This window comes from Lytechinus pictus, chromosome 13 (assembly GCF_037042905.1).
Source record: "Lytechinus pictus isolate F3 Inbred chromosome 13, Lp3.0, whole genome shotgun sequence".
NCBI classification, from domain to species: domain Eukaryota; kingdom Metazoa; phylum Echinodermata; class Echinoidea; order Temnopleuroida; family Toxopneustidae; genus Lytechinus; species Lytechinus pictus.
Window position 1 is genome coordinate 18,127,137 of NC_087257.1, and position 25,372 is coordinate 18,152,508.

The 25,372-nt window shown below is 36.0% G+C and overlaps 2 protein-coding genes across 2 annotated transcripts; one reads left to right on the forward strand and one right to left on the reverse strand.

The window, feature by feature from the left end:
- On the forward strand, nucleotides 1-18,900 carry LOC129275094 (angiotensin-converting enzyme-like). Its single transcript, XM_064108211.1, has 14 exons — nucleotides 1-401; nucleotides 2,210-2,371; nucleotides 5,046-5,139; nucleotides 7,844-7,987; nucleotides 9,747-9,935; nucleotides 10,705-10,802; nucleotides 11,531-11,703; nucleotides 12,467-12,693; nucleotides 13,219-13,369; nucleotides 13,712-13,810; nucleotides 14,966-15,088; nucleotides 15,621-15,793; nucleotides 17,686-17,715; nucleotides 18,226-18,900. The coding sequence occupies exons 1-14, from the start codon at nucleotides 138-140 to the stop codon at nucleotides 18,294-18,296; spliced, it is 1,998 nt and encodes a 665-aa protein (XP_063964281.1). The 5' UTR covers nucleotides 1-137; the 3' UTR covers nucleotides 18,297-18,900.
- On the reverse strand, nucleotides 16,494-23,806 carry LOC129275093 (histamine N-methyltransferase-like). The gene is made up of 5 exons (XM_054911875.2): nucleotides 23,440-23,806; nucleotides 22,386-22,643; nucleotides 21,559-21,746; nucleotides 20,355-20,484; nucleotides 16,494-19,784 (listed from the first exon to the last, which is right to left on the reverse strand). The coding sequence occupies exons 2-5, from the start codon at nucleotides 22,609-22,611 to the stop codon at nucleotides 19,423-19,425; spliced, it is 906 nt and encodes a 301-aa protein (XP_054767850.2). The 5' UTR covers nucleotides 22,612-22,643; nucleotides 23,440-23,806; the 3' UTR covers nucleotides 16,494-19,422.
- Between the last annotated feature and the right edge of the window lie 1,566 nt (nucleotides 23,807-25,372).

Here is a 25,372-nt window from a genome sequence, read left to right on the forward strand (position 1 = left end):
AGTGCGTAATAAAATAAGTTGTAAATTCTGCAAGTATTTTATTCATACGCTGAAAATAAACATCATAATGCCATTTAAGGTCTTTAAAACTGCCGTGCGGACAATCGCTTGGCTGATTTCGTGTTGATTTGAGGCACATGACGGTACAGATCACCAACTACGCAAAACAGCCAACCACCATGGGTGTGCCAAGTAGTAATGTGATTCTTCTCCTGATCGTCTTCGCTATCGTTGTGCCTTCAAGCCAGTCGGTCGATATCAGTGATGTCGATGGAAGTCTCGACGAAGTTATGGAGTTTTTGGAGGAGTATAACTCGACCGCAGAGATGGTATATTTTGAATCGTCGTCTGCAAGCTGGGCCTATTATACAAACCTGACAGATTACAATCAAGAAAAATCGGTATGGATTTGATGAAATAAGATAATACACTTCCACTAATTTGATAATTAAAATGGTATTCCTAAACCGATGTGGTGATGGTGATGATTATGATGGTTGTGGTGGTAATGATGACGATGATGGTAATGATGGAGATAATGAAGATGATCGTAGTGGTGGTGATGGAGCTAATGATGAATTATGGTGCAGGTGGTTGTGATGATAGGTACAATGGTGTTGACGGTGCACTGCAAAAACTCCGGTGTTGATTTAACACCAGCCCGGAATCTATATATGTCCACACCAGAGAAGTATTGAAACAACACTAGTTTGGAATCAAACCGATGCTGTTTTAATATTAATTGGTGTTGTATAAACACCTTTCTGGTGTTAGACAAAAACCAAACTGGGGTTTTTTAACACTTCTCTGGTGTGGACATATATAGATTCCGGGCTGGTGTTGAGGCAACACCGGAGTTTTTGTAGTGTGACGACGATGATGGTGATGATAATAATGATTATGATGAAGGTGGTGGTGGTGACGATGCATGGTGATGATAGCGGTACGTGGTGACGATGATGATGGGTAGTAACTTTTGCCGAGAATTATCATGGCTACCTGATTTTACCGACAAGCAATTGTACATAAATTATACACCTTATGCATATGACGTCATTTTCTCATAGCGCCCTCCCTCAGAGGATATAGGAATATGCATAAACAGAGTTATCAGAGAAGCGCCAGCTGCAGATCACCAACGCATGCAAGGCAATAGCTTCAGCCTCTAAGACGGTGACGCGATCATGTCAATGCAAAGGTATATTGCTCGACCGTTTGGTCATTAGACATTTAATCTTTTCAATTCAGATCAACTCGATCATGATGAAGATGCTGCATAATTATATTCATAGAGAAGATGATGCCGTCGTTTTTTATTTTCGGTGATATTAAATGCTTGTGACGACAGTTTGCGTTCGTAAAGCGGGTTAGAACACGATTGGCCGCACCATTTCGAGAAAATCGGGGTGGGGGTGGCTTTTCTTGAAAGGGTGGGTAAAAAAAAGGGACAGGGTAAAAATGTGCATAATTAAGAGAAAGCCACCCCTCCCCGGTTGTCTCGAAAGGGTTGTCCATTCCACCCCGGTTCCGTCTCAAGCCTAAGCAAGGTAGGCCTGAACTGCAAAAAATAGTGTCAAAACTACTCCACCAGTGTTCACAGAGGACAACATAATCTTATTTTACACCAGTTTTAATTCCACAGTGTTTCAACAGCATCACCTGTATTGATGGTATCGCACACTCTGTTTTGTGCTTTTAAACACTAGTCGGTGTCGTGCTAAAACTCTTTGATGAATTTAACACCTGGAACCCGTTCCAGAAAGGCTAACTATTGTAAATTTGCCCTTTCGATGAAATCCTGAGATGTGATTGGCTGTTGAAACCTGTTGCCATGGTAGTTACCATAATTGTGAACTTACCTTGGTTGTAACGAGTTGAAACGGATAGGTGTGTTCTAAGAACTCGACTGCAGTAATTGTATTTGACATCGTGGTATGTGCCAAAAACATGGATGACATTCACATCATACCAAACAAAATTGAAGAGGCCATTTTTTTTCCTATATTCAGTAATTAAGAAAGGATGCATTTTTTCTTTTGTACCGATATTACCCATTTCCAACTATAAGTTCAATGTTATGTTTATTGATCTGTAATTTCGTATTTCTGAGTTGTATGTTTGGAAAAGGATGAATAGAAATTCAATAAAAAAGTAAATGAAATTAAAGCCAACAATGACTTTGTTTTCAATCTTATTGGGTATTTTTCAGGTTGAAGCCAGTCTAAAAGCTTCGGCTTTTAGCAAGAATTCTGCGATGAGGGCTCGCGAGTTCGATGATGTCAAGGATAGTTTTCCTGAAGACGTCCAACGTATACTTGGTTTTATAGCCGACATCGGCGTATCTGCACTCGACAACGACACCGTACAGGAGGTAAACCCTTGACTTTTAATCTAAAATGGACTTAAAATTCTCCTCTTTTACATGATAGAAAAATACAAAGTCATTATGAAATGTATTTTCAATGAAATGAACTATAGATAAACGTACACAAATTATACATACAATCCCACACGCACCTCCAAATATATATAAATATGTACATAAATAAATAAATGTGTGTGTATACCTGTATATGTGTAGGTTGCGTGTGGGTTTGTGTGTACAGTTCGTGTACGTTTACACATATATTCAGTTTTGTCATATTTCTTATTATTTGGTATCATTTTGTGGGGTTATATTTTGGAAATAAATAACCAAGAAGGCTAAGAGCCTAAAGCCTTACTATACTCAACGTGTGACCTGGAATGTGTTTTACCCATTCTTTACAATACATTAGATTTGATTTTCCAAAATGAAGATCGGTACAAACTCCTACATATCATCGTGATGAGTTTACGTACGCCATACGACCTTGAGTAGTAAATAATGCACACAGTTTGATTGGAACCAAATCAAAGAATCATATTTGTATATTTCGATTTGAGTATATTTTAGAGTGTGTGTTTCAAGCGCCAATAGTCTCGCGTGTCTTTTTTGTTCTCTAAAATTTATTCGGTCGAGCCCGGCGAAACCCAAGGCCGATTCTGTTTAGAGTTAGATCTCTATATGGGCCTAATGATTAGAATTGTCTGCCCTTTTTTATACTCCCGTGTCCAACATGTCTGATTCGTCATTGTAATTGAATTGTGCTCATAATTGTCTAGGGTAATTTAGCGTTGCTAATTTCATATTGTATGTGTTCACTAGACGATTTGATGTCTCACCCAAGTACAAGGTTACTGGAATCCTTTTGTCACAACTTGAAAACTTGAAGATAACTGGTGTTTATCTTTAGTCTGGAATGGGAATCGTCTGAACCGTCGTACATGATAAATATTTAAAAAAAATAGTTTTCAGTTTAATTTTCCGAACAGCAGAAGAGCGATTTCTTGTTATTTGTATTTTATCAAGAATGGTGCATACACTAATTATTTTTTCCTGTGTTATTATTATGTCTTGATATATATTTGGCAAAATTTGATAACTTATTTTGAAGTTCTGTATTCGCATTCTTATGTTCATTAGTTAAAAACTTGTGGATAATTACCCCTCGAAGTTTTTGTTGAGGTTTTTTAGGCATAAAACATAACTCACTGGCTGAATTGAATCGACTAGAATACAGACACAAAACACTTTACGAACGTCCCAGATCGATTTGGTTTGGGTATTGTTTTTATGGTAATTTCTAACTGGGGGGTGGGGATTAATAATTATGCCTAACAAAAGACAGTTCATGCACTGACATAGCAATGCACCGAGCTCGATAAGCAATCCATTGAAAGTACTTTTATTCTGCTTTAGCCGCCATGTAAGTGAGAGCTTTTAGGGGGTCCCGATTATTAAATTCGTACCTATAAGGTCCTATCTCACCAAGTGGTAGCCTATCCGATATGCGTCGGGCTAGTGGGCAAACTACTGACGGGCGAGGGCTTCGCCAGTCTGCTTCGCGCGACCAGTAACTTGCCCACTATAGCCCGGCGCATATCAGATGGGCTAACCAAGTGGACGTCTTGATCAAAGACTGCATTCGCGGAGACGTCTCCAACATAACAGTTACTAGGGGGGTGCAACCGCTAGGCAGAACGTTCCCTTAAACGTAGATCATTTATTGCCAAACGCCCTTCATGACAAAGAGGTCTTTGTCGATGGTCTGTGAATCGAAACAGCACTTTCGTCCGTGACTCTGGAAAAACGAGATATTTGCAATGTTTCGTCTTCTCCGAAACTTCGGATAAAATTGCTGTTCTGGTTCACCAATTTTCGACAAAGACCTCCCAGGTTTTCATTAAGCTTTGACTTGTATTTTCAATGTATTTGCTGCGTGCTAGGATTCATTCTGCCTCGCGGTGCGAAAATTCTCTTCTATAACCAAGGGGACGTTTTGACGTCTCCATAGAAGGTAACAAGCACATTGACCGACAGTAGCGGGGGTGTTGCTGCAAAAAATATTCAAGTAGTCGCAGCAATTTCTAGCAGATTTTCCTCAGATGCAGTAATGTCTCAGAGAAGTTTCCGAGACGTCACAACGACTATTTGGTGACTTTACGGCAACATTCTCGCGCCAAATCGCTCGTCACCTTGTCTGGAGACGTCTCCCTGGTTAAAACGAAAAAAACATGTTGGAGACGTCTTAATTGGCGACTGTAGTCTCTGAGACGTCACAGGGGCGTCTCTTCATCAGTAAGGAGATGTCTTCACATGTTTCATCAGTCTCCTGCTGAAGGTCTTCGCGAAATCTCTGAGACTTCGCAAAGACATCGCGGAGACGTCTTATAGTAGTCGGGGATGTAATGTGTCGGCTACGGCTCTACAACTAAAGTAGATGTCTCGGAGACGTCGGGTAGACATCGCCAGGACTGGAAAAATCTCCAAACATCCTTTAACAAAACAGAGATTGTTCAATGTTCTTGTGACTCCTTGGAGATTTCATAAGGTTTAGGAAATGTCTTAAAGACATCGCGGAGTCTTTTCGGCAGCTACCCAGTTTTTTAGTCGCAAACTAGTCGCGGAGAAGTTGCAAGCCCAGTGAGGTACCCCTTTAAACCTTGATTTCATTCTCTAATAGTACAATGAGATCATGGGCCAGATGAATAGGATATACAGCTCTACCCAAGTGTGCCGACCCGACGATCCATCGGACTGTCTCAACCTTGAACCGGGTAAGTCCACCATTATTCTCTGCAAAAATGCCATTGCACATCTATTCAATGGGTGTATAAGCCCCTGACTCTACTGCCTAGTAGCATGAACAGATTCCACAAAGGCCAGCTCAATAATCATGACAATGATTCTCACCAACTCCAATCTAGTTATCCCCATGCAGATCTATAGCGACTCGACCATATCCACACTGACACCCACATCCACCTCAAGATCTATTTTCATGCAACAAGGAACTAGGGCGGGGCGACCCTTTGATCCCGGCCTTTGATTTTTCTCAAATATTGAAACAAAAAGAGGAGGAAAAGAAGAAGAAAGAGGGACGAAAGAAAAGAAAGAAGAGTATTAATAAGATAGGGTTGTGTGATTTCACCTGTAAATATCAATTGAAATTATGTCGTCTTGCTTATTGTAATTGAATCTGATTACATCAATAAGTTACATAATGCGAAGTAGAGTAAAAAATTTGGTTAAAAAAGGTATCCTGAAATTGAATTAAAATGATAATTATAATAAAAATCGAATTAAGTATCAGTCTAGGAACTCTATATCATGTACAAAAGTTATCCAAAACATGAACAAATAAAAATTGTTATGAACTAATGCAAGTCAACATGACTGAACATAAATGAACACATTCAAAAGCAAATCACATGATTGGATATGTGTATGTGATAGTGAACAAATTAAGATTCAAAGGTCCTAGCAATAGAACATTTGTAGAATATCTCTCAACCCTGCTTTCTCTGCGGGGAATAGTATGTAATTATTGCCATTCATATTTTTATGTAATTCCTCTGAAAATAATTAACGCTTCAACAAATCCCAAACACCAAACAAAAGATTAGATAAAACTGCAATATTATGACATTCTTAGAGGAAAGGTATAATGATAAACCATGATAAGTGTACGGGACTATGCGCGGAATTCATCTTTTAAATTTGCATAATGGTATATTGTCTATAAAATATTTCAATATTTGTCTAGCTTTGGCTATTTTTTCGTCCATGTGAATAAAATCATTCCACATTCTCGTTTGATACGAATATATTGACAAGGTGAAGAAAAGTATATAAAATGGGGGTTAAGGATGTTTTCTTGAACATATTCTCAGTTGAACAAATCAATTTGAATTATTCTTATACTCAGTATAACATCTTTCTGGCAATCTAAAGTCAAATCTCACATACATTCCACGTATAAAGCTTATTAAAAACAGGAAATAAATAAAATGTTATGCATAAATGTCAAGGTCAACAAAACTGAAAGTGTAATTTACAAAAATCGGATCATGTGATTGATTGCTCATTGGCATAAAAGCAGCAAATGCCTAACTCGTACATGTACGAAATCATCATAAGTTTAAATTACATTACATCAGAATCATCGCATATAAATTAATTTTGAACAAAAACGATAGAAATTTTTGTTAGGTTCGTGTGATTCATAAAACAATATTGACACCTGGGTTATAATAAGTAGGAGAAGTGAAATGAATAGGGCTTTTCAACAATTTTTTTCTTGCATTTCTGATATTTTAGTTTCTAACCATAGTAACGGAAATACTTGCAAATAAGAAGCCTTTTCACAGAACAAATCTGTATTTAGGAAGGCAAACATGCATAATATCATGACCCCTTTGTGTATGTGTTTATTTTTTCATTCATGGATTCGAGTATTTCTAGACTATTTTTTCACTCCTAAAGCGAAGTGATCGTTTTTCATGTGACATTGCCAGCATACTCAACAGGGAGGCAACACTTTTTACCACTGACAGATTTGTGTTAAAAAAGGTCCTTTTTAGATTGTGCTGTCTTTTACGAGAGAGCAAGTTTGTTGTAAAAATAAACAGTCAGCTTTGTGTTATAAAGCCGGTAAATACGGACCTTGGAACGCAAATATAACTTTGAAAGTTTTTACTACACGATTATAGGCTTAATCACAAAAGAGCACAATAAAATGGAAACGTTAACAGTCGTTATGATTCAGTTTGTGCATCGATATCTCTGTAATTTCATTGCGATACATGCATATTTTCTTCTATTTAATAGTAGAACATAAATAAGTAATCATTTTCATTCCCAATTCGAAATGATGATGTAAAACACGTTTGACAGTTTGATATGCTTTTATTTTTGCCATAATAAAATCATATGAAATGTGCATTTTTCCAATACAAGCAATGAATCGTGTGTTTTTGTGAAATGTTCCAATCAAATAAATTGTTGACCTAAATTATTACCAGAGCAAGAAGAAATTCTTATTGTGGTATGTTTTTTATAGTATTCATCCAAAATTGTTCCAATAAAGAATGTTCATTGTGAGATATATTGCAAAATATTGAATTGGAATTGGAAATGGAAATGGAAAAAGAAATGAAAAATGGGAATGGAAATAGAAATGGAATTGGAAATGAACATGAACATGAAATTAAAAAGAATATGGAAATCGAAATGGAATTTGAAACGAAAATGAAAAATGAAAGCGGAAATGAAAATGGATATGAAAATGGGAATCGAAATGGATTTGGAAATGAAAATGGATTTGGAAATGAAAATGGGAATTGAAATGGAAATGGAATTGAAAATTTAAAGTAAATATGTACTAGACAAAACGAAGTGCGAAAATGGACTGATTTGTTATCGATTTATGTGTTGTTTTTCTGCAGCAGTTTTATATACCATTTATTTATTTTCATTCAGGTCTCGCAAAGATTATGGCGACCTCGACGGACTGGGATGAACTAGTGTGGGCGTGGCAGGAATTCCGTAATAGCGTAGGGAGACCCAACAAGCCTCTTTACGCAGATTACGTGGATATCGCTAATCAAGGAGCCAGAGCGAATGGTAAGTTTATGAGAAATGTCATGATGAGGAGGAGAAGGAGGAGGTGGTGGAGGAGGAAGAGGAGTATGATGTTCAAAGTTGATGGTTAAGAAGATGATGGTGATAATGATGCTGGTGATGATGATGGTGGTGGTGGTGGTGATGATGATGATGATGGTGATGACGATGATGCTGATGATGGTGATGACGATGATGATGATGATGATGCTGATGAGGATCATGATGATAATGATGACGATGGTGAAGATGAGGATGTTATTGATGATGATGATGATGCTGACGATGATGATGGTGATGACGATGATGCTGATGATGATAATGATGATGCTGCTACTGCTGATGATGGTAATGATGTTGATGCTGATGATGAAGATGATGATAATGATGACGATGGTGAAGATGAGGATGTTATTGATGATGATGATGATGCTGACGATGATGATGGTGATGACGATGATGCTGATGATGATAATGATGATGCTGCTACTGCTGATGATGGTAATGATGTTGATGCTGATGATGAAGATGATGATAATGATGACGATGATGATGATGATGATGAGGAGGATGCTATTGATGATGAGGAGGAGGAGGATCATAATGATGACGACGACGATGATGATAAAGATGACAGCATTTGCATATCTCTCTTTCTTGAGGGTAAGCAACAACGTGCATGCCATAATGCTGTGTTTTATTTGAATACAGCCCGAGAGGACTGAGCCTAGGTACTTATTACAAAACCACATTATATCTGATGTCAAAATACACCCTATCGGTCACTTCTCCCTACCATTTGTCATAATATACTTTCTCAATCGATGATTTGAAAATCACACAATCTTTTTCAATCCTCATTTTTATAACAGCAAAACATTTCTTATTTCTTCTTTAATTTCTTTCGAACTTTCATCATTCCGTTTTTCATATTTTCTCTTGAAACAACATTTTACCATAATGATAGGGCATTAAAATTACGATAATATATTTTTGAACGGATAATCGGTTGAACGATAATATCTTTAACTTCTATTTTCATCTTTCTCGTTGAAATGAATCTAGTTTTAAATGAAAATTACGATAATATATTTTTGAACGGATAATCGGTTGAACGATAATATCTTTAACTTCTATTTTCATCTTTCTCGTTGAAATGAATCTAGTTTTAAATGAAAATTACGATAATATATTTTTGAACGGATAATCGGTTGAACGATAATATCTTTAACTTCTATTTTCATCTTTCTCGTTGAAATGAATCTAGTTTTAAATGAAAATTACGATAATATATTTTTGAACGGATAATCGGTTGAACGATAATATCTTTAACTTCTATTTTCATCTTTCTCGTTGAAATGAATCTAGTTTTAAATGAAAATTACGATAATATATTTTTGAACGGATAATCGGTTGAACGATAATATCTTTAACTTCTATTTTCATCTTTCTCGTTGAAATGAATCTAGTTTTAAATGAAAATTACGATAATATATTTTTGAACGGATAATCGGTTGAACGATAATATCTTTAACTTCTATTTTCATCTTTCTCGTTGAAATGAATCTAGTTTTAAATGAAAATTACGATAATATATTTTTGAACGGATAATCGGTTGAACGATAATATCTTTAACTTCTATTTTCATCTTTCTCGTTGAAATGAATCTAGTTTTAAATGAAAATTACGTTAATATATTTTTGAACGGATAATCGGTTGAACGATAATATCTTTAACTTTTATTTTTATCTTTCTCGTTCAGGGTATGAGGACCTGGGTGATTCGTGGAGGTCGGGATATGGTGACGACCTCGAGACACAAGTTTATGAACTCTACAATGCTATTCTACCACTGTATAAGCAGCTTCATGCTTATGTCAGACGAAAGCTGAATGGTATCTACGGATCAGATCACGTGCCCCTCACCGGCCACCTCCCGGCCAATGTACTAGGTGTGTAACCATGGTAACGAATAAGAGTGGAATTAAAAAGAATTTAAATGATGATGGCCGGCATACAATTACAAACGATGTAGATTACAGTTGAAGTAAATGCTGACTATAAACATGATAAACGATGATTGAGGCTTCGATGGAATTGGTATCGTTGGTAGCTGTGGTTGTAGTGATGACTATGGTGGTGGTGGAGGCAGTGATGATGGTGATGAGGAGAAGGAGGACGATGATGTTGATGTCGTGATGATAACGATGATGATATTAATGGTGATGAAGATGGGGACGATGATGATAATGATGATGGCGTGATGATAGTGATGATGATGCATGATTACTTAATGATGATGACCGCGATGTTGTCTTTGTCGATGGTGATGTTGATGACGATGGTGATGATGGGATGGTTGATGATGGTATAATGGGATTGGTGATGATGACGATGATGAAGACAGTGTTGGTGGTAGCATGGTGCTATATGATGATGATGGATGTGGTGGTGTTGTTGTTGCAGTAAGTTTGTTAACGAAATGGTCACGATGTCTCTAATATTGTAATTTTCCTCAAACCTATTGCAGGGCTTATTTACTGCGGGTTTTCTATCAAAGATCATTTATCTATTTGTAGATGCATATGCTACCTTGAGTCTAATAAACGGAATAAGAAAGATATAATGATACCCAAAATACCCTCTTCTTTCGTTTCCGTTAGTAACTGTGAAATTTCAGTACCGATCTTTATTTCCTAATATATAATATCAATATTACAGGAGACATGTGGGGACGATTCTGGACGAACATCTATCCACACGTTGTGCCTTACCCTGATCTACCTAATATTGACGTATCTGATGAAATGGTCCGACAGGTGAGATCAAGAAAAGAGCTGTATATGAAGTAGACTATAATAATTCACAGATCCGTATACAATTTAAATTTTCAATTCAATTCAATTCAATTCATTTATTTATTTCACTCGATAAAAATAACATATATACAGGTAAATAAGAAATACATAATGACAATAAGGGTTCTTCCTCGAAATATTAATGTTACAAAAAATAGGAAAATGTTGACTTTTTAAAAGTGATAACATATTTTCCGTGCCAAATTCTCGCCTACTTAAATTTAGAAAGTTTTTTTTTTCTTGTGTGTCAAATTTTTGATGAGGCAAATGTAGACCTTTATCTGATTTGTGACAAGTAGGACTATGATTTATGTTATGACAAAGTGAACTCCTCCCTAAAAAAAAGAAAAAAGCTAGGACCAGTTGAGGCTTAAAAGAAGACGAGAACTGAAAGAAAGTGTCAAAGATGTAAAAGAAGACACACTTCTGGATCTCGTCACGTCGTCTTAGTCAGGGCGGACAGACAAGAAGACTGATTTCACTTCATCTTCTCCCATCCTCGTTAAGATCGGTGGCCTTCAACTTTTCCTTTAAAGACAACATGAATAAATAAAATAAATGAGACATAAATGTTTTATTTGGATCAACGTAAGTGATATTACTTTTGTGGGACCATGAAGGAATTCCTAGACCTTATCATGACAGCTAAAAATCCTTTGAAATTTATATCCGCTCGATTCTATCACAAGAATTACACAGTAGACAAGATGTTCAACATGGCAGATGAATTCTTCAGCTCCATGGGCCTATATCCGGCCAATAATGCATTCTGGAATCATTCAATGTTCGAGAGACCCGATGATGGTAGGGATGTGGTATGCCACGCCTCAGCATGGGATTTCTCCAACAGAGTAGACTTTAGGTAAGTTTTACTGGCGTGCAGATCTTGGGGCTTGGGGTTACCCCCCCCCCCCCCCCAAAAAAAAAAAAAAAAAAAAAAAGAGGAGCCATGACCAAGAAATAAGGGGAGAAAAAGAAAGGAAAAGGAAAAAAATGTGATGTAATTTTCTTAATAGCAGAATAGTATGTAACAATCTATAAGACATGGGTCGTGTGGTCCAGTGGTTACCACGGGTCGTGCACATGTGGTCCGGTGGTTAGAGCATTGGACTCTTAATCGCAAGGTTGTGAGTTCGAATCCCAACTCTGCCATTGTCTCCACTTTGATAAAAAGGCCCGAGAGTGATATCTTTCGTCTATAACATCAGCCTAGACGTAAAAGGTTTACTAAATAATTGGTTATATACCAGCTTGGCGTTTACCGTGTTCCTACGGGAGTTACCATAGACAGAAACTGAAACTTTTGTTCTAAAAAGGTTTTTTTTTTAATGGTAGTTCGCTCGCGTGCAACTTTTTATCATTTTAGGTTCCGTTATGCCAAGTCTGACCCCCTCAAACGTCTAGCCTCGTTACGCTAGTGGTCGGTACTAGGTTGTATCTGTAATCGTAAGAGGCTAGGTACCCTTGATGCCATTTTATCTTATAATAGACCTATTCATCTCTATCCTTATTTTCATAATTTTTGGGGGTGTACAATATGACATTGAGACGTGATATCAATGGAATAGTTGTTTGTTCAAAGTTTAAAGGCAGAATTATTTTCCTATTCGCACATATCTTTTCAGGATTAAGATGTGTACAGAGGTAAACATGGACTACTTTTTGACAGTTCACCATGAGCTTGGACACATCCAGTATTATTTGAACTACAAACATCAACCGGTATCCTTCCGCGGGGGAGCTAACGGCGCGTTCCACGAGGCCATTGGGGAATTGATGTCACAATCGGTAGCCACGCCCAAACATTTGAAAGTGGTTGGATTGTTTGACGGAGAAGATGACGCAATGGCAGGTAAGAGGATACTTAATGGAGCATTTCAGTCACTTTGTTCATGGGGAAGCGGTGCATTGCATTGTGGGTCCAAATCTGAGATTTTTTTTTCAATATTAAGTCTTCGAAGAGGCGCTTTTGAAGAATTTCGTATAAACGATCACTTTAAACTGAATGAACATCAGCGATATGTTTTTTGTGTGTAAAATAAATGTACTGTGTGTAAAATAAAGCTTTTTAAAGGACGCCAAAGACAATGCAAAATAGAATTAAATGGTAAAAGCAAGCAAGAAGAAGACGAATGAGAAGAAGTAGAGGAAGGGGAAGAGAAGAAGAATAGGAAGATTATGGTGATGATGATGATGATGGAGAGGAAGAAGAAGATAATAGAGTAGAAGACAAAGAAGAACAAAATGAAGTGAGTCGAACAACAAAAATGAATAGAAATGAAAACAAAGAAATGCAAACTGAGATCACCGTTACCTTTTCTACTGCAAAGCGGTCATTATTATCTTATTCTTTTACTTAATTTTGTCCCTTTTCTAGTAACAAATACGGATATAAACTTTTTGCTTAAGATGGCGCTACCCACGATCGGAACCCTTCCATTCAGCTTAGCTTTAGAGCAATGGAGATGGGATGTATTTAGCGGGAAAACAGACGTCAATGCGGGAACAGCAAGATGGTGGCAACTTAAGTATGAACAAAGTAGAATTGGTATTCGAGATAGTCTATTGACTTATTACATAACTTAGTGAATAACTGTCTAATGCATAAATATTGTTTTTTTCTTTTATTTATCTTCTTTGTCCTTTTATTATTTTTTATTAAAACGTGCTTTCTCTGAAGAACAACAACATAGTACCATCGTTATTTGTTTATGTTTTAGACCTTAAAGTTGACAAGATAAACTTTTTCCCAAGATGTATATTTTTAGAAGCACAGTAACAACGATCTGGTTTTCTTTCGCCTCAACTTTTTACCAGTTCAGTTTCACCACATTTTCTTATATATCTTCAATTTTATTTAATGATAAAAGGAATGATCTGATCGGAGTCAAAGCTCCCGTTGAAAGAACTGAAGAAGATTTCGAGGCCGGTGCCATGTATCACATCATCATATCGTATCCATTCATTGGGTAAGTAATCTAAATCTGTAGAAACATTCAAATTAAATTAATGAATGCTGTCGAGAATAAACTCTATTATAATATAATAAACTATATAGTAATATAAAAAACTATATAATATAACTATCAAGTGATAGAACTTAACTCCAAAATATGATGGATTACTCTTAACATTAACTCTCTCATGCATTCGTCCTAAAATTGAGGCACAAGACAGGGAAGATAATTGATTCTAATTCAGATCATTATTCTGTATGGCGGGGCTACGCGTCCAATTACAAATCATGTAAGAGTATCAGCTTATCTAGTATTACATGAATAAAGGTCACAGAATCTTGGTCTATTTCTTCAGAATGTTTTAAACTTGGGGTTATCCCTCTGAAAAAAACTCAGTCGACATCCCTCATATGGGGGCACTAATCATAAATGATCCCTTTAAAGTAAATGGGTGGTTTTTTTTTGTGCATGTGGTAAAATGGGGGATCTTGTGCCGCTCTGGATACGCGCATGATGAAGGGAAAATGATTTTCAGCAAGGTGAATAATGTTTTCGATTTCATTTGTTTTTGTGGATGTCTATACTAGATTCAAGTTCATTTGTTTTTAAAACTAGATTAATATTGATCAAAATCGGATTAATATCTTCCAAATGTATTGCATTTTGATATTTCATTTCATTTATTGCCATTTCCAACATTTACATTTTGCTTCGTACAATAATCATTATAATACAGAACATATAAGCAATGAAACATAGCATTTTATACAAAAATTATAGTTACGATTATCATTATGAGCAGATTTGAAATGGAGGAGGCTGCTGAAAAGCGAAGCTTGTAGGGTGCGGCCTCCTGATGTGCGTTTCTCTGAATAGTGAAAGAGTAAAGTTTGTTTATTTTTTTACTATATGTATTTATAATGATTCTATAGCGTCATCCCGGATTTTAATAAGCCTGTATTAACAATATCATGAGTTCCCTTTCCTCTTTTTATAATATTTGCTTCAAGAATGTGAATAGGTTTTGAATCCTCAGGGAATATCGTTATTCTTGCGCGCCATTTCCATTGATTCATTACGTGAGATTTTTTCAATGAATTAAAATACGTGCAATTGATACATTTGAGGTTTATTATTCTGATAATATTTTTTAATGCATATTTTCAGATACTACATTCGGACTATCATTCAGTTCCAGTTTTACCAGTCTCTTTGCCAGTCAGCAGGACACACGGGACCACTCCATAAATGCGACTTCTATGATTCCAAAGAAGCCGGGGATAAACTTGCGTAAGAATAAATTCAAAATAAATTTTTAAAGGTAATCTGTATAAGCCTGCCTATAGGCCTACGGGTTAGATAGGGCGAATTGGGTAAACCACTTGATCAATTGGCGCTATTAATGATCCGAAAATTTTTCAGTGTTGCAATTTAGCCGATTTTTTTTAAGGGGGAAGAACCACGTACATGGCGTATGCGCGAGTTAGTGAGATCTCTAGCCTTTTAAAAATGATATTTTAAAAATAGATATAAGTTTTGACACTATGGTTTACTTTGTCTTCCTTGTTAATTTGCCCCTCCCCCCCCCCCCTTAGATGAAGAACTTCTCTCATGCATGGTCACGAGTGTCCAGTGTCCCCAGGTCCCTTTCCAATTAATGTACGCCTTTACGCCAATGTATTTGGCGATTTAATTGACACAAATAACAAAATGACATGTCTGACACCTTATTGTTGACCATGGAAATAATATCTCTTTAATAATATCTCTGTAATAATCTCTTACACAAACTGCAAATAATGTATTTATTAATTATTGACAGTGCAATGTTATCAATGGGCTCAAGCCGCCCGTGGCCTGAAGCAATGGAGGCCCTCACCGGTCAGAGAGAGATGAAAGCAGATGCCATCTTGGAATACTTTCAGCCACTGATGGAATGGCTGGAGAACATTAACGAAGAGAACGAAGATGTGATTGGATGGGACGGGCCAATGAGTAAGCTATAATTTGATTGGATGAATAAATTTCAGTCAATTAATTGTTTTTGGATGATGCGATGTACAATTGAAAGGCATTTTTGGGTAAGCATAGGTGTTCAGGGTGTGTGTGCGCGGGATGAGTATGTGCGTGTGTATGATATGTGTGTATGTATAAAGATACATTACAGTGCGTTTCAGAAAAAAAGCTTATCCAAATCTAAAGGGCTGAAATTCTGACCATGTTTAATTTTGTGAAATTATTCTGCATGGATATAAATGAGAAACTCATCAGCTTTTTATTGATATCCTATTTGTACCATTTTGTGCCATGCATGACCAAATCAATTGATGTTGAAGACAAGAGTTGCAGAGACCACTTTTTCCAAGTTTTGGTAAAGTGGGTAAAATGTGCAATTGATAGAATAATATTTTTTCCAAAGTATTTTTTGTGTTACTACAGGAATTTCTCTGAAATGATAAGTGAAAGATTAATGTCTTATCATGGTCCTGGTCTTATTCACCCACACCTTCAACATGTCATCCTCTCCTTTGAAAACCAAACCGGGAGCGTGGAAGGATGTCTTGGACAGCTCGTCTCACCAATGGCAATGTCGGATCATTGTGCAAAGCATCCACCTCATATCGAATTCGGCCCTGCAAATCAAGATCTTGGCGAGGAGTTGCAAACACCTTATTTTTAAGTGTCTCCAAAGGAAATAATCACAGGCTGTGAGGTGATCTTGGTGGCCGTTCAATGCCATGGTTGAGGGCAACAACTTAATGTCCAAAGAGTTATCTCAGTCTATCACGAATGATGTTGGAAGTATGGGCAGGAGCGCCGCCCTGAATCCACCAAAGATGCCTGTACACTCCTCACAACTGTCTCTCAAAATGTTGTTCCAACTGTGGTATATTCTACTCATTAATGATGTGCAAGTACATTCACTTATTTACACTCCTTTGGAAGAAAAAGGTCCAATCAAAAGATTTTTATCAGCTCAGGCATCGATGAAAGTATTTACATCAGCCTCTGCCTTTTCATCAAGTTTTCAAGAACTTGGAAAAAGTGGTCTCTGCACCTTTTGTCTTCAACATCAATTAATTCGGCCATGCATAATGCAAATGGCACAAATATAGGGTATCGTTAGAAAGCTGATTTGTTTCTATTTAATATCCATACACAATAATGTCACGAAATTAAATATGATCCGAATATCAGCCCTTTAGATTTGGATTACCTTTTTTTCTGAAACGCACTGTATATTGACATGGATGTGTGTGTGTGTATGCGTCTAAGAGGGTGTATGTGTGCGTGGGACTGGGAGATGTTGTGACTTTATAAATGTACTTTAGCATATTGGTGTGTACAAATGCATATTACGTGGGTGTTGGTGAGGGGTATATACATGTATCTGTCTGTCTTTAGTTTATGTGTGGGTGTGTGGAAGGTGTGTATGTTGTAACTTTTAAGGCAATGGATTACAACGCTAGGCCTACAGATATCTCGAAAGAAAATGGCTGTTTAAGGAAAGCATTTTTGTATCCTTAATTTCTCGACATCATAAAAATAATACATAACATTTATAAAGCGCTTACTACTGGTGTTTCTAAGCGCACTGTGTTCAATTTATGGTTTGTACTTGGTATTAAAAGAAAAGAAAGAAAAAAAAATGTGGCAGGGGAAAATGACACAGCTAATGCAACTATACTAATAATCAAAAATCAAAACTGGTGTGCACCTCCAAATAACAAGATTACATGAAAGGATTAGAAAATAAATGATAAAATTTACTATTATATTCCTTGCATTAAACATTCTCTTCTTTCCAGAGTTGTAATATTTGTTTTACCCAATGCATACTATTTTAAATTCAACATTTTTTGTCTTCCTCTTCTTATCATAAACAGTGACTACTCAAGAGTCTACAACAGCTGGAGGTAAATTATATAATGCAATATTATTATACAAACAAAAATGTATATTCATTGCAAAAACAATAACGTTAAAATTAAACCACCAGTGTTCACACAGGATCACACAAAATCTTACACAAATTTCAATTCATGGTTTTACTTAAAAGCACCCATTATTCTGGGATTTCTTTTACGTCATAATTTTAATAAAATTTCCCTTCATATTGCGATCAGTTACTAGTACTTATTTCGATGTCTTACCCATGGCAAACAATGTTTGTGTTTGCACGTTGACACTGCTATCTTGGTAAATTTCCCAAAGCACCTCATCATTTTATCTCCTCATTACGCTATCGCATTAGCATGATGATAAAAGGAAACTGTGTTATTTCCTTTAATTTATTTTTCCTGGTCTACATAAGACGTATCGAAATAGTTCATGGAATCTATGAAAAATACTTGTCATTAGAATACTTAAGATCAACTATCTGGCTATTCATTTTCATCTTTATATATTTTTGTTCAATGTTTCAGGTCCATCTGCGCTTGGAGGAAGCAGCGTTTTGATGATCTGTTTCTTCGCCCTCATATCAAAACTGATATAATTAGCTCCAACACACCATTTCTTTAAGGGGAAACGTGACAATTTGTTTGGCAAAATCAAGAATTAAATAGGATTTTTTAACGAAAATATGCCTATAAGATTCAAAGGATACCTTATCTTCCGCTTTCCCCTATGTTTCTCAAGTTGTCTAAAGTCAACTCTAGTTCGTGACTATTTTGCGGAGATATATTTTTAAAGTCCGTGTGTGAGGTCCTTGCAAATAAAAAACATGGGTGGCAATTATTTGCAAATATTAATTGTACTCTAAATAGAACAAGTCAAAATACAAAAAATCCTTTTTTACTGTTCGATGTAAGAAACCAATTAGGACCCAATTGTCAATTCGCAGTTGATTGCAAGTTTTCTGATTGACTCTTTATCATTAAATTTACTTGCAACTGATATCAAGCTTAATGCAATCGAAGGAGGTGCAGATATGTCTACCCCCCAAAAAAAAAAAAAAAAAAAAAAAAACTGTGATCCTCACAACACGATTTAATACTTTTTTTCTTCTAAGATTCAAACATATTTAGATAATATTGCGAGTATGACTATGCAAATAAATGATTTTTATACTATTACAGTAAACATTTAACATTACAAAATGGCCTTGTAACTGACTCCATGTTTTTCATGTCAAGCTTCGGTGACAATTTTGTGTTCCAATGGGGAGGTAATTTAGCGAAGTTGATCAAAGAGTGAAACATGAAACGTAAACTGCGAAACATGAACAGCGGATGAAGAAAAGACGAAGAGGATATAAAGAAATAATTTTCTATAATTATGAGAGGGGGATCGGATATGGGAGAAAGAGGCATAGAATATAGTCAGTTCGATCAGTCTATTGAGAGAGAGAGAGAGAGAGAGGATGGGGGTATATTGAATTGATTAAGAAAAAAGAATAAACTATATAAAAAAGTGATAAATTTTCTTAATGAAAAAGACATCTTGATTAATGTAACATTTCCATCGTAGATTCCATAAACACGTTAGAAACAATCATAGCTTTCACATTAATAAGACTTTTTTTTCGCAAATCTGTCCAAAAATAAGTCAGACACTACCTATAGTGACAATACATATAGTAAATATTTGAATCTCTGGAGAATCATTGAAAATATATGAACTTACGAAGAAGGGTCTTTCCATATCTCTATTATTTCAAAATCATTACTTATCAGTATTCTCTTGCCGTCATCGCTCTTCGTGGTCAACGATCTCAGAATGTCCATTGTACCATTCAAGACGTCTTCAGACGCTGTTTGGCAAAAGTAGGCACCTTGGGTTAAAAAGTCCATCAGTTTGGGTCCGACGTCAGACCCGGCATCGAATACCGAAGTGACGTCGATGACAGCTGGAAATGGAGTGACACGAAGTCGACGTTGATTTGCACGACGGGCAGCGTCGAGGATACGACGTCCCGGCGACATGTGGGAAGGTTTGGAAATCCACGGTAACTGATGGGCGAATTCCGAGGTCTTGTTCTCTCCTATTGAAAGAAAAATGAGATTCAGATACAGGTTCCGCTACAGTTACAGATACAAATTCAAATGCATATTCAGGTTCAGATACCAATTCAGATTTAGATACATATTCAGATAGAGATCCAAATTCAGATTCGGATTCAGATACAAATCCAGATTTATATAAAAATTCAGATTCGGGGGGGGGGGATGTTTGGAGGGGTAACATTTTGTTATTGCTTGTTATAGAATTTTCGAGAAATAGTGTGGTGTGTTGTGCCCCCTTTTTTGCTGACCAATCCTTGCTCCGCTTATATCATGTATATAGTTCCCCGTTTTTCCTCTTGATTTGGGTGTCATTTTATCAAATCCTATACAGTGTACATGAATGAAACATGAATTAAACCTATAGTCTGGAGTTCAGAATAAGTGCACTTTTTATTGATATAAGGTTATTTTCCCCATTACAGATCACACAACTATACAGAAAAAATACAGCTGACACGAACGAATATCCTGTTAAACAGACGTTTTAATGACACGATTGACCTGTGGTGAGACAAAAATCGGAAGAGCGCAGGAAAAGGAAATTTTACCTGATTTGTGAACGAGAAGACTCGCGCCCCCTACGGTCAAGGATGCCAGCAGACGGTCCATGGTCATCCCGACATCCTCCAAATAATACGCAGTGTGTACCATGCTGATAAAGTCAAACTCCTGAGAATCCTTTAAAAAACAAAGAATGTATTTGAGAATCTTAAAAAATCTGTTAATATCTGATCATATATAATTTTCATACTGCGGAGAGTATGTATATACACTTTGTATCCAAATAATGTGAATTAAAAGTTTTGATGTGTAACAAGCCAAAGAACATACACACGTACTTTTGCGATTCTTAAAGGTCAATTCCATCCCAGAAAAATGTTGATTTGAATAAATAGAGAAAATCAAACAAGCATATAAATGCTGAAAATTTCATCAAAATCGGATGTAAAATAAGAAAGTTATGGCATTTCAAAATTTCGCTTATTTTTCACAAAACAGTGATATGCACAACTCAGTGTCATGCAAATGAGTCAGTCGATGATGTCCATCACTCACTTTTCTTTTGCTTTTTATTGTTTGAATTATATAACATTTCATTTTTTACAGATTTGACAATAAGGACCAAGTTAACTGAACCATAATATTAATCAATGCTAATTCCACAGGTTCAGGGAGGAATTAATTGTTGTTTCACTTGACAATGAGGAGAAAGTGAGAATATTTCATATAATAAAATGCAAAAGAAAAAGTGAGTGGATGACGTCATCAGTTTCCCATTTGCATACCAACCAGGATGTGCATATAACTGTTTTGTGAAATTAAGCGAAACTTTAAAATGTCATAACTTTCTTATTTTACACCCGATTTTGATGAAATTTTCAGTGTTATGCTTTTTGGAGTTTTCTCTTTTTATTCAAATCAACATTTTGTTGGCGTTGGCGTGGACTTGTCCTTAAATTTATTGAAGAATAACTTGTAAAGGGTTCATGGAAAAACATTTATTAGGCGTTTGGCTTTTGGAAGTTATATAAACGTTTGCACGATGGTGATCCTGCAATTATAAGTTCGTTCAATTTTCTTTTTTATATACAATTTCAGAAAAATATTTTTTTTGTTAGTATATATATATCTATATAAAGAGAGAGGAGAGAGAAGAGAGGGATATAAAGACAGTCAGACAGGAAGATAAAGAGAGTGAGAGCACTATATAGTTGGCAATGCATATACTATCATTATAACTATAATTATTACCTCGGAATTTGTCCAGTATTCTTCAATGGTCGTGTTTTGCCAGTCAAAGATGACGTTTGAGAGGTTTGAACTTTTCTCAACTGTATCTTTGAACTCCTTGAAAGCTGGCTGATCTGGTTCTACCACGGTGTAATGGATTTTGGTAAAATGACGAAGAAACTTCTCAAGCATCATTGTGTCCGTCCTTCCTATAATCAAAATCATAAAAGAACAGATATACGTGATAACCATCATGATAATAATAGACAAATTATTTCCTCTCTTTTGCTATGATATTGCTCAAATTTATTCACTTTAAATCACCCAAGTCATGAGGTATGGCGAGATGTGATCATATAAATTAACAAAGAAATGATAAAAGCAGGTAATAATTCATAATTTACCGAAAAATGAAATCTACCATTTAAAAAAGATCAGATGGGCATTTAGTAATATCATTCTTAATACAAATAATTTTGTAGTACAGTTTTGTACGAATTACTTAGTACTACAATATATAGTAATGGGCAATATTACATATTTGGGCATTTGTTTACTACCAGCTATATCACGAGAAGTTGATATATCGCACCCCAAAGAATGAAAAATATATAGATTTTAAAATATGATATCTTTCAAATTTACCTTGCCCTATCTGTGTAATTTTCGTTGATTTCTAAAGTAGTGACGAAAAAAGAACTACAAAGAGAAAAGAAAAGAGGAGAGAGAAGAAAGGAAAGTATACAAAGAGATCGAGGTACTGGTCATGTGACTAACTTACTGTGTTATTCAATAAAAAAGTATTGTCTTGCTATACCTTGGTGCTGCCCCGCGATAAATTTACTTACCGTTTCCCGTACCGATCCCAAGCAAACGAAGTTCCTTATCGGTCGGGTGAGACTTTGTCATCTTCACCACGACCTCCTGCTCGAAGTCCATTTCGAACCATCGTTCCAGTTTGGGCACACCGTCATTGTTGGGCAAGAAAGCCGTCTCGAAGACGTCCTCAAATCTTTCCGAATCGCTGACGAAGTCTCTCAAACCGGGGATCGAAGATGGTAGCTGTGTTCCCATGTTAACGAACTTGATATGTGGTTTTATAAACTCTTTATGTTGATTATGGGGGGGGGGTACGAATAAAGAAAATTTTGATCATTATTGAATGCGCATGCTGAGGAAGGAAAATGGGTAATTGAATCAATAGTTGTATAAAAGCATTGATATTTAAGAATAATTATATTTCCATCCATGAAAAGCAATGATTGGCCCGGTCTCTTCCATCCCTTTGCATCTTCGATATAAAGTGGCCGTATGATTATCAGGGGTATCTCTAGCCTATTGTGTTGGTTGTGTGAGGGTGTGTGTGTGTGGGGGGGGGGGGTTAAGACATATTTGCCGACAAAAAGACTCATATACCCCTTCCTTCCGCGCATACACACACAAGAAAATATCTTCAAACCATATTTTGGTGGATCGTTATCATTATTTTTGTTCGTCACATTTAATATCACACACTTGAAAGAGAGTAAAGCGATCGAGTGAACCAGAATATACGCATGTTTTTTTTTTCTTATATATATCATTGACCCCGTAGGTATGTCATCATGTCCGTATTATAATGAAACTCCATCTCTGCATATAGGCCAATAAGCCCTATATGGCCAGGCCTATGACTGGGCTATGATTTAAAAGTAGTGCAACTCTATAAGGCTAGCTAGTCTGCCATACTAAAAAATATGTTACTATTTGCAAAGAATTTAACAGCTGAGCTGTGCTCATTGCATACATTAGATTGTGAACAAAGTACAGACCCATTCACAGTTCATATGGCATAGGGACATTGTGAATACATTGGAGATAAAACAGTAGCTACCGGAGTAGCTAGCGATCAAGTTTACTTACCGGTACGGGTCAACCCAAGTGCACTCCTCTAATTGCTGTTGACTATAATTTATTATTCGTCAGTGTATGCCCAATGCACGTGGAAAATAGAGAGCATTCCCGCGATATACAAGTCTAGATGAAAGAACTACGAGTTGTTAGTGGTGTTACCAGGTGTTATACAAACTTGAGATCTTTGTTCAATCCAAGATGTGTATTAACCTGTCGATGTTGTCGAACATTTCTCTCAATAAGTAGGCCTACAATATAGAACGAACGAGAAATAATTGTGCCCTAAACGAGTGATTAACGGTCAACAAAGATTATAATGCATTTTGTCAGAATAAGGTCAAAATCCCAAATACGGCGGGGCGAGAACATAGTCAATGAAACTATTTAAAGGGGCACGTACTCTATATAGTCTGGAATTAAAGTACGGCCAAATAAGGTTTCAATGAAAATCGTATAAAATGCATGAAAGAGAAGTTGCGTCTAGAATAATGTATGTAAAACGTAACTAACTGAATAATACACAAATTAGGCATTAATAAATTTGCAGATATTCACAAATACTGCTTTAACGAAATATTTCAAAATTGGGTGGCTTCATTATTTTAATAGGATTAAAATGATTTTTCTCCGAGCTTTAATAGTTTTTTATTCGACTCACATTATACGTCAATTTTTAGTATAGTGCCTCTTTAAATCTATATACACTGACTTTTGTGGCATTGGTCCCCGGATGTATACATTGGTTTGATATCACAGCTCAGCTTAATCACAGATACAACTGACAAAACACAATTAGGGAAGTCAATCAATGTTCAATATTTTAGTTGACGTAATTAATCAAAGGAAACAGACGAACAGAATAAAATTTAATCAAAAACTCGGTTTAGACCACCGCTCCCTCAAAAAAACCCATACCGCAGTAAATGCAAAGTTGCATAAATATCTATCGAGTACAAACAAGTGGCCCCACATCTCATGTAACAACCGTTTTAGATATATGTTTCTTTAAATTCAATTAGTGGAATTGTTTTATTATATTAGGGTGGTGTGTTGACTTGATCTGGGAGTGGGAGGTGAGGAATGCTATCATAATTTATTCTTTTTACAATTTTAGGTAGTTTGGGTAGGTTAACTCATTAGACCACGACGCGCTGTGGTCTAATGGTCTTGACAGACTTAACTGTTAAAGGACAACTCCACTCCAACAAAAAGTTGATTTAAATAAAAGGAAAAAAATCCAACGAACATAACACTGAAAATTTCATCAAAATCGGATGACTGAAAAATAAGAAAGTTATGACATTTTAAATTTCGTTTTGCACATGCACATTCTGATCGGTATGCAAATTAGTAGACTGATGACGTCACCCATTAACTATTTCTTTGTATTCTATTATATGAAATATGAAAAATTCTATTTTTTTCCTCATTGTCATGTGAAACCAAAACAAATATTCCTCCCTGAGCATGTGGAATTGCCATTATTTTAACAGTTTATGGTTAAGTCAAATTGGTCCTTGACGTCAAATCTGTAAACATGGAAAATTTGTATAATTCAAACAATAAAAAATAAAAAAAATAGTTAGTAAGGGACATCATCGACTGTCTCATTTGCATATCACTGAGTTGTGCATAATGTTTTGTGAAAAATAAGCGAAACTTAGAAATGTCATGACTTTCTTATTTTAGGTCCGATTTTGATGGAATTTTCAGCAATATATGCAATATGATTGTTTGCTTTTTCTCTATTAATTCAAATCAACAATTTTCTGTGGTGGACTTGACTTTTAACAAACTGACCCATGTGATATAGAATTTCATTCAAAATGAAAATACGATCTGGACTAATTTGGCATTTATCATGCACCTGACATGCTGAGACTAAGAATGTCAGTGCCTAATTCAGTCAATATTTTCGATGGATCAATATTTGCTCATTCAT

Bases quoted from the DNA above. Each gene is read 5' to 3' on its own strand.
- LOC129275094 (XM_064108211.1), top strand. From the start codon at position 138: ATGACGGTACAGATCACCAACTACGCAAAACAGCCAACCACCATGGGT. The intron at 13,370-13,711 runs GTATGAACAAAG...TAATGATAAAAG, and splicing joins GCAAGATGGTGGCAACTTAA to GAATGATCTGATCGGAGTCA. The intron at 15,794-17,685 runs GTAAGCTATAAT...TATCATAAACAG, and splicing joins TGGATGGGACGGGCCAATGA to TGACTACTCAAGAGTCTACA.
- LOC129275093 (XM_054911875.2), bottom strand. From the start codon at position 22,611: ATGGGAACACAGCTACCATCTTCGATCCCCGGTTTGAGAGACTTCGTC. The intron at 21,747-22,385 runs GTAAGTAAATTT...TTTTGATTATAG, and splicing joins TGGGATCGGTACGGGAAACG to GAAGGACGGACACAATGATG. The intron at 19,785-20,354 runs GTAAAATTTCCT...TTCTTTCAATAG, and splicing joins TCTTCTCGTTCACAAATCAG to GAGAGAACAAGACCTCGGAA.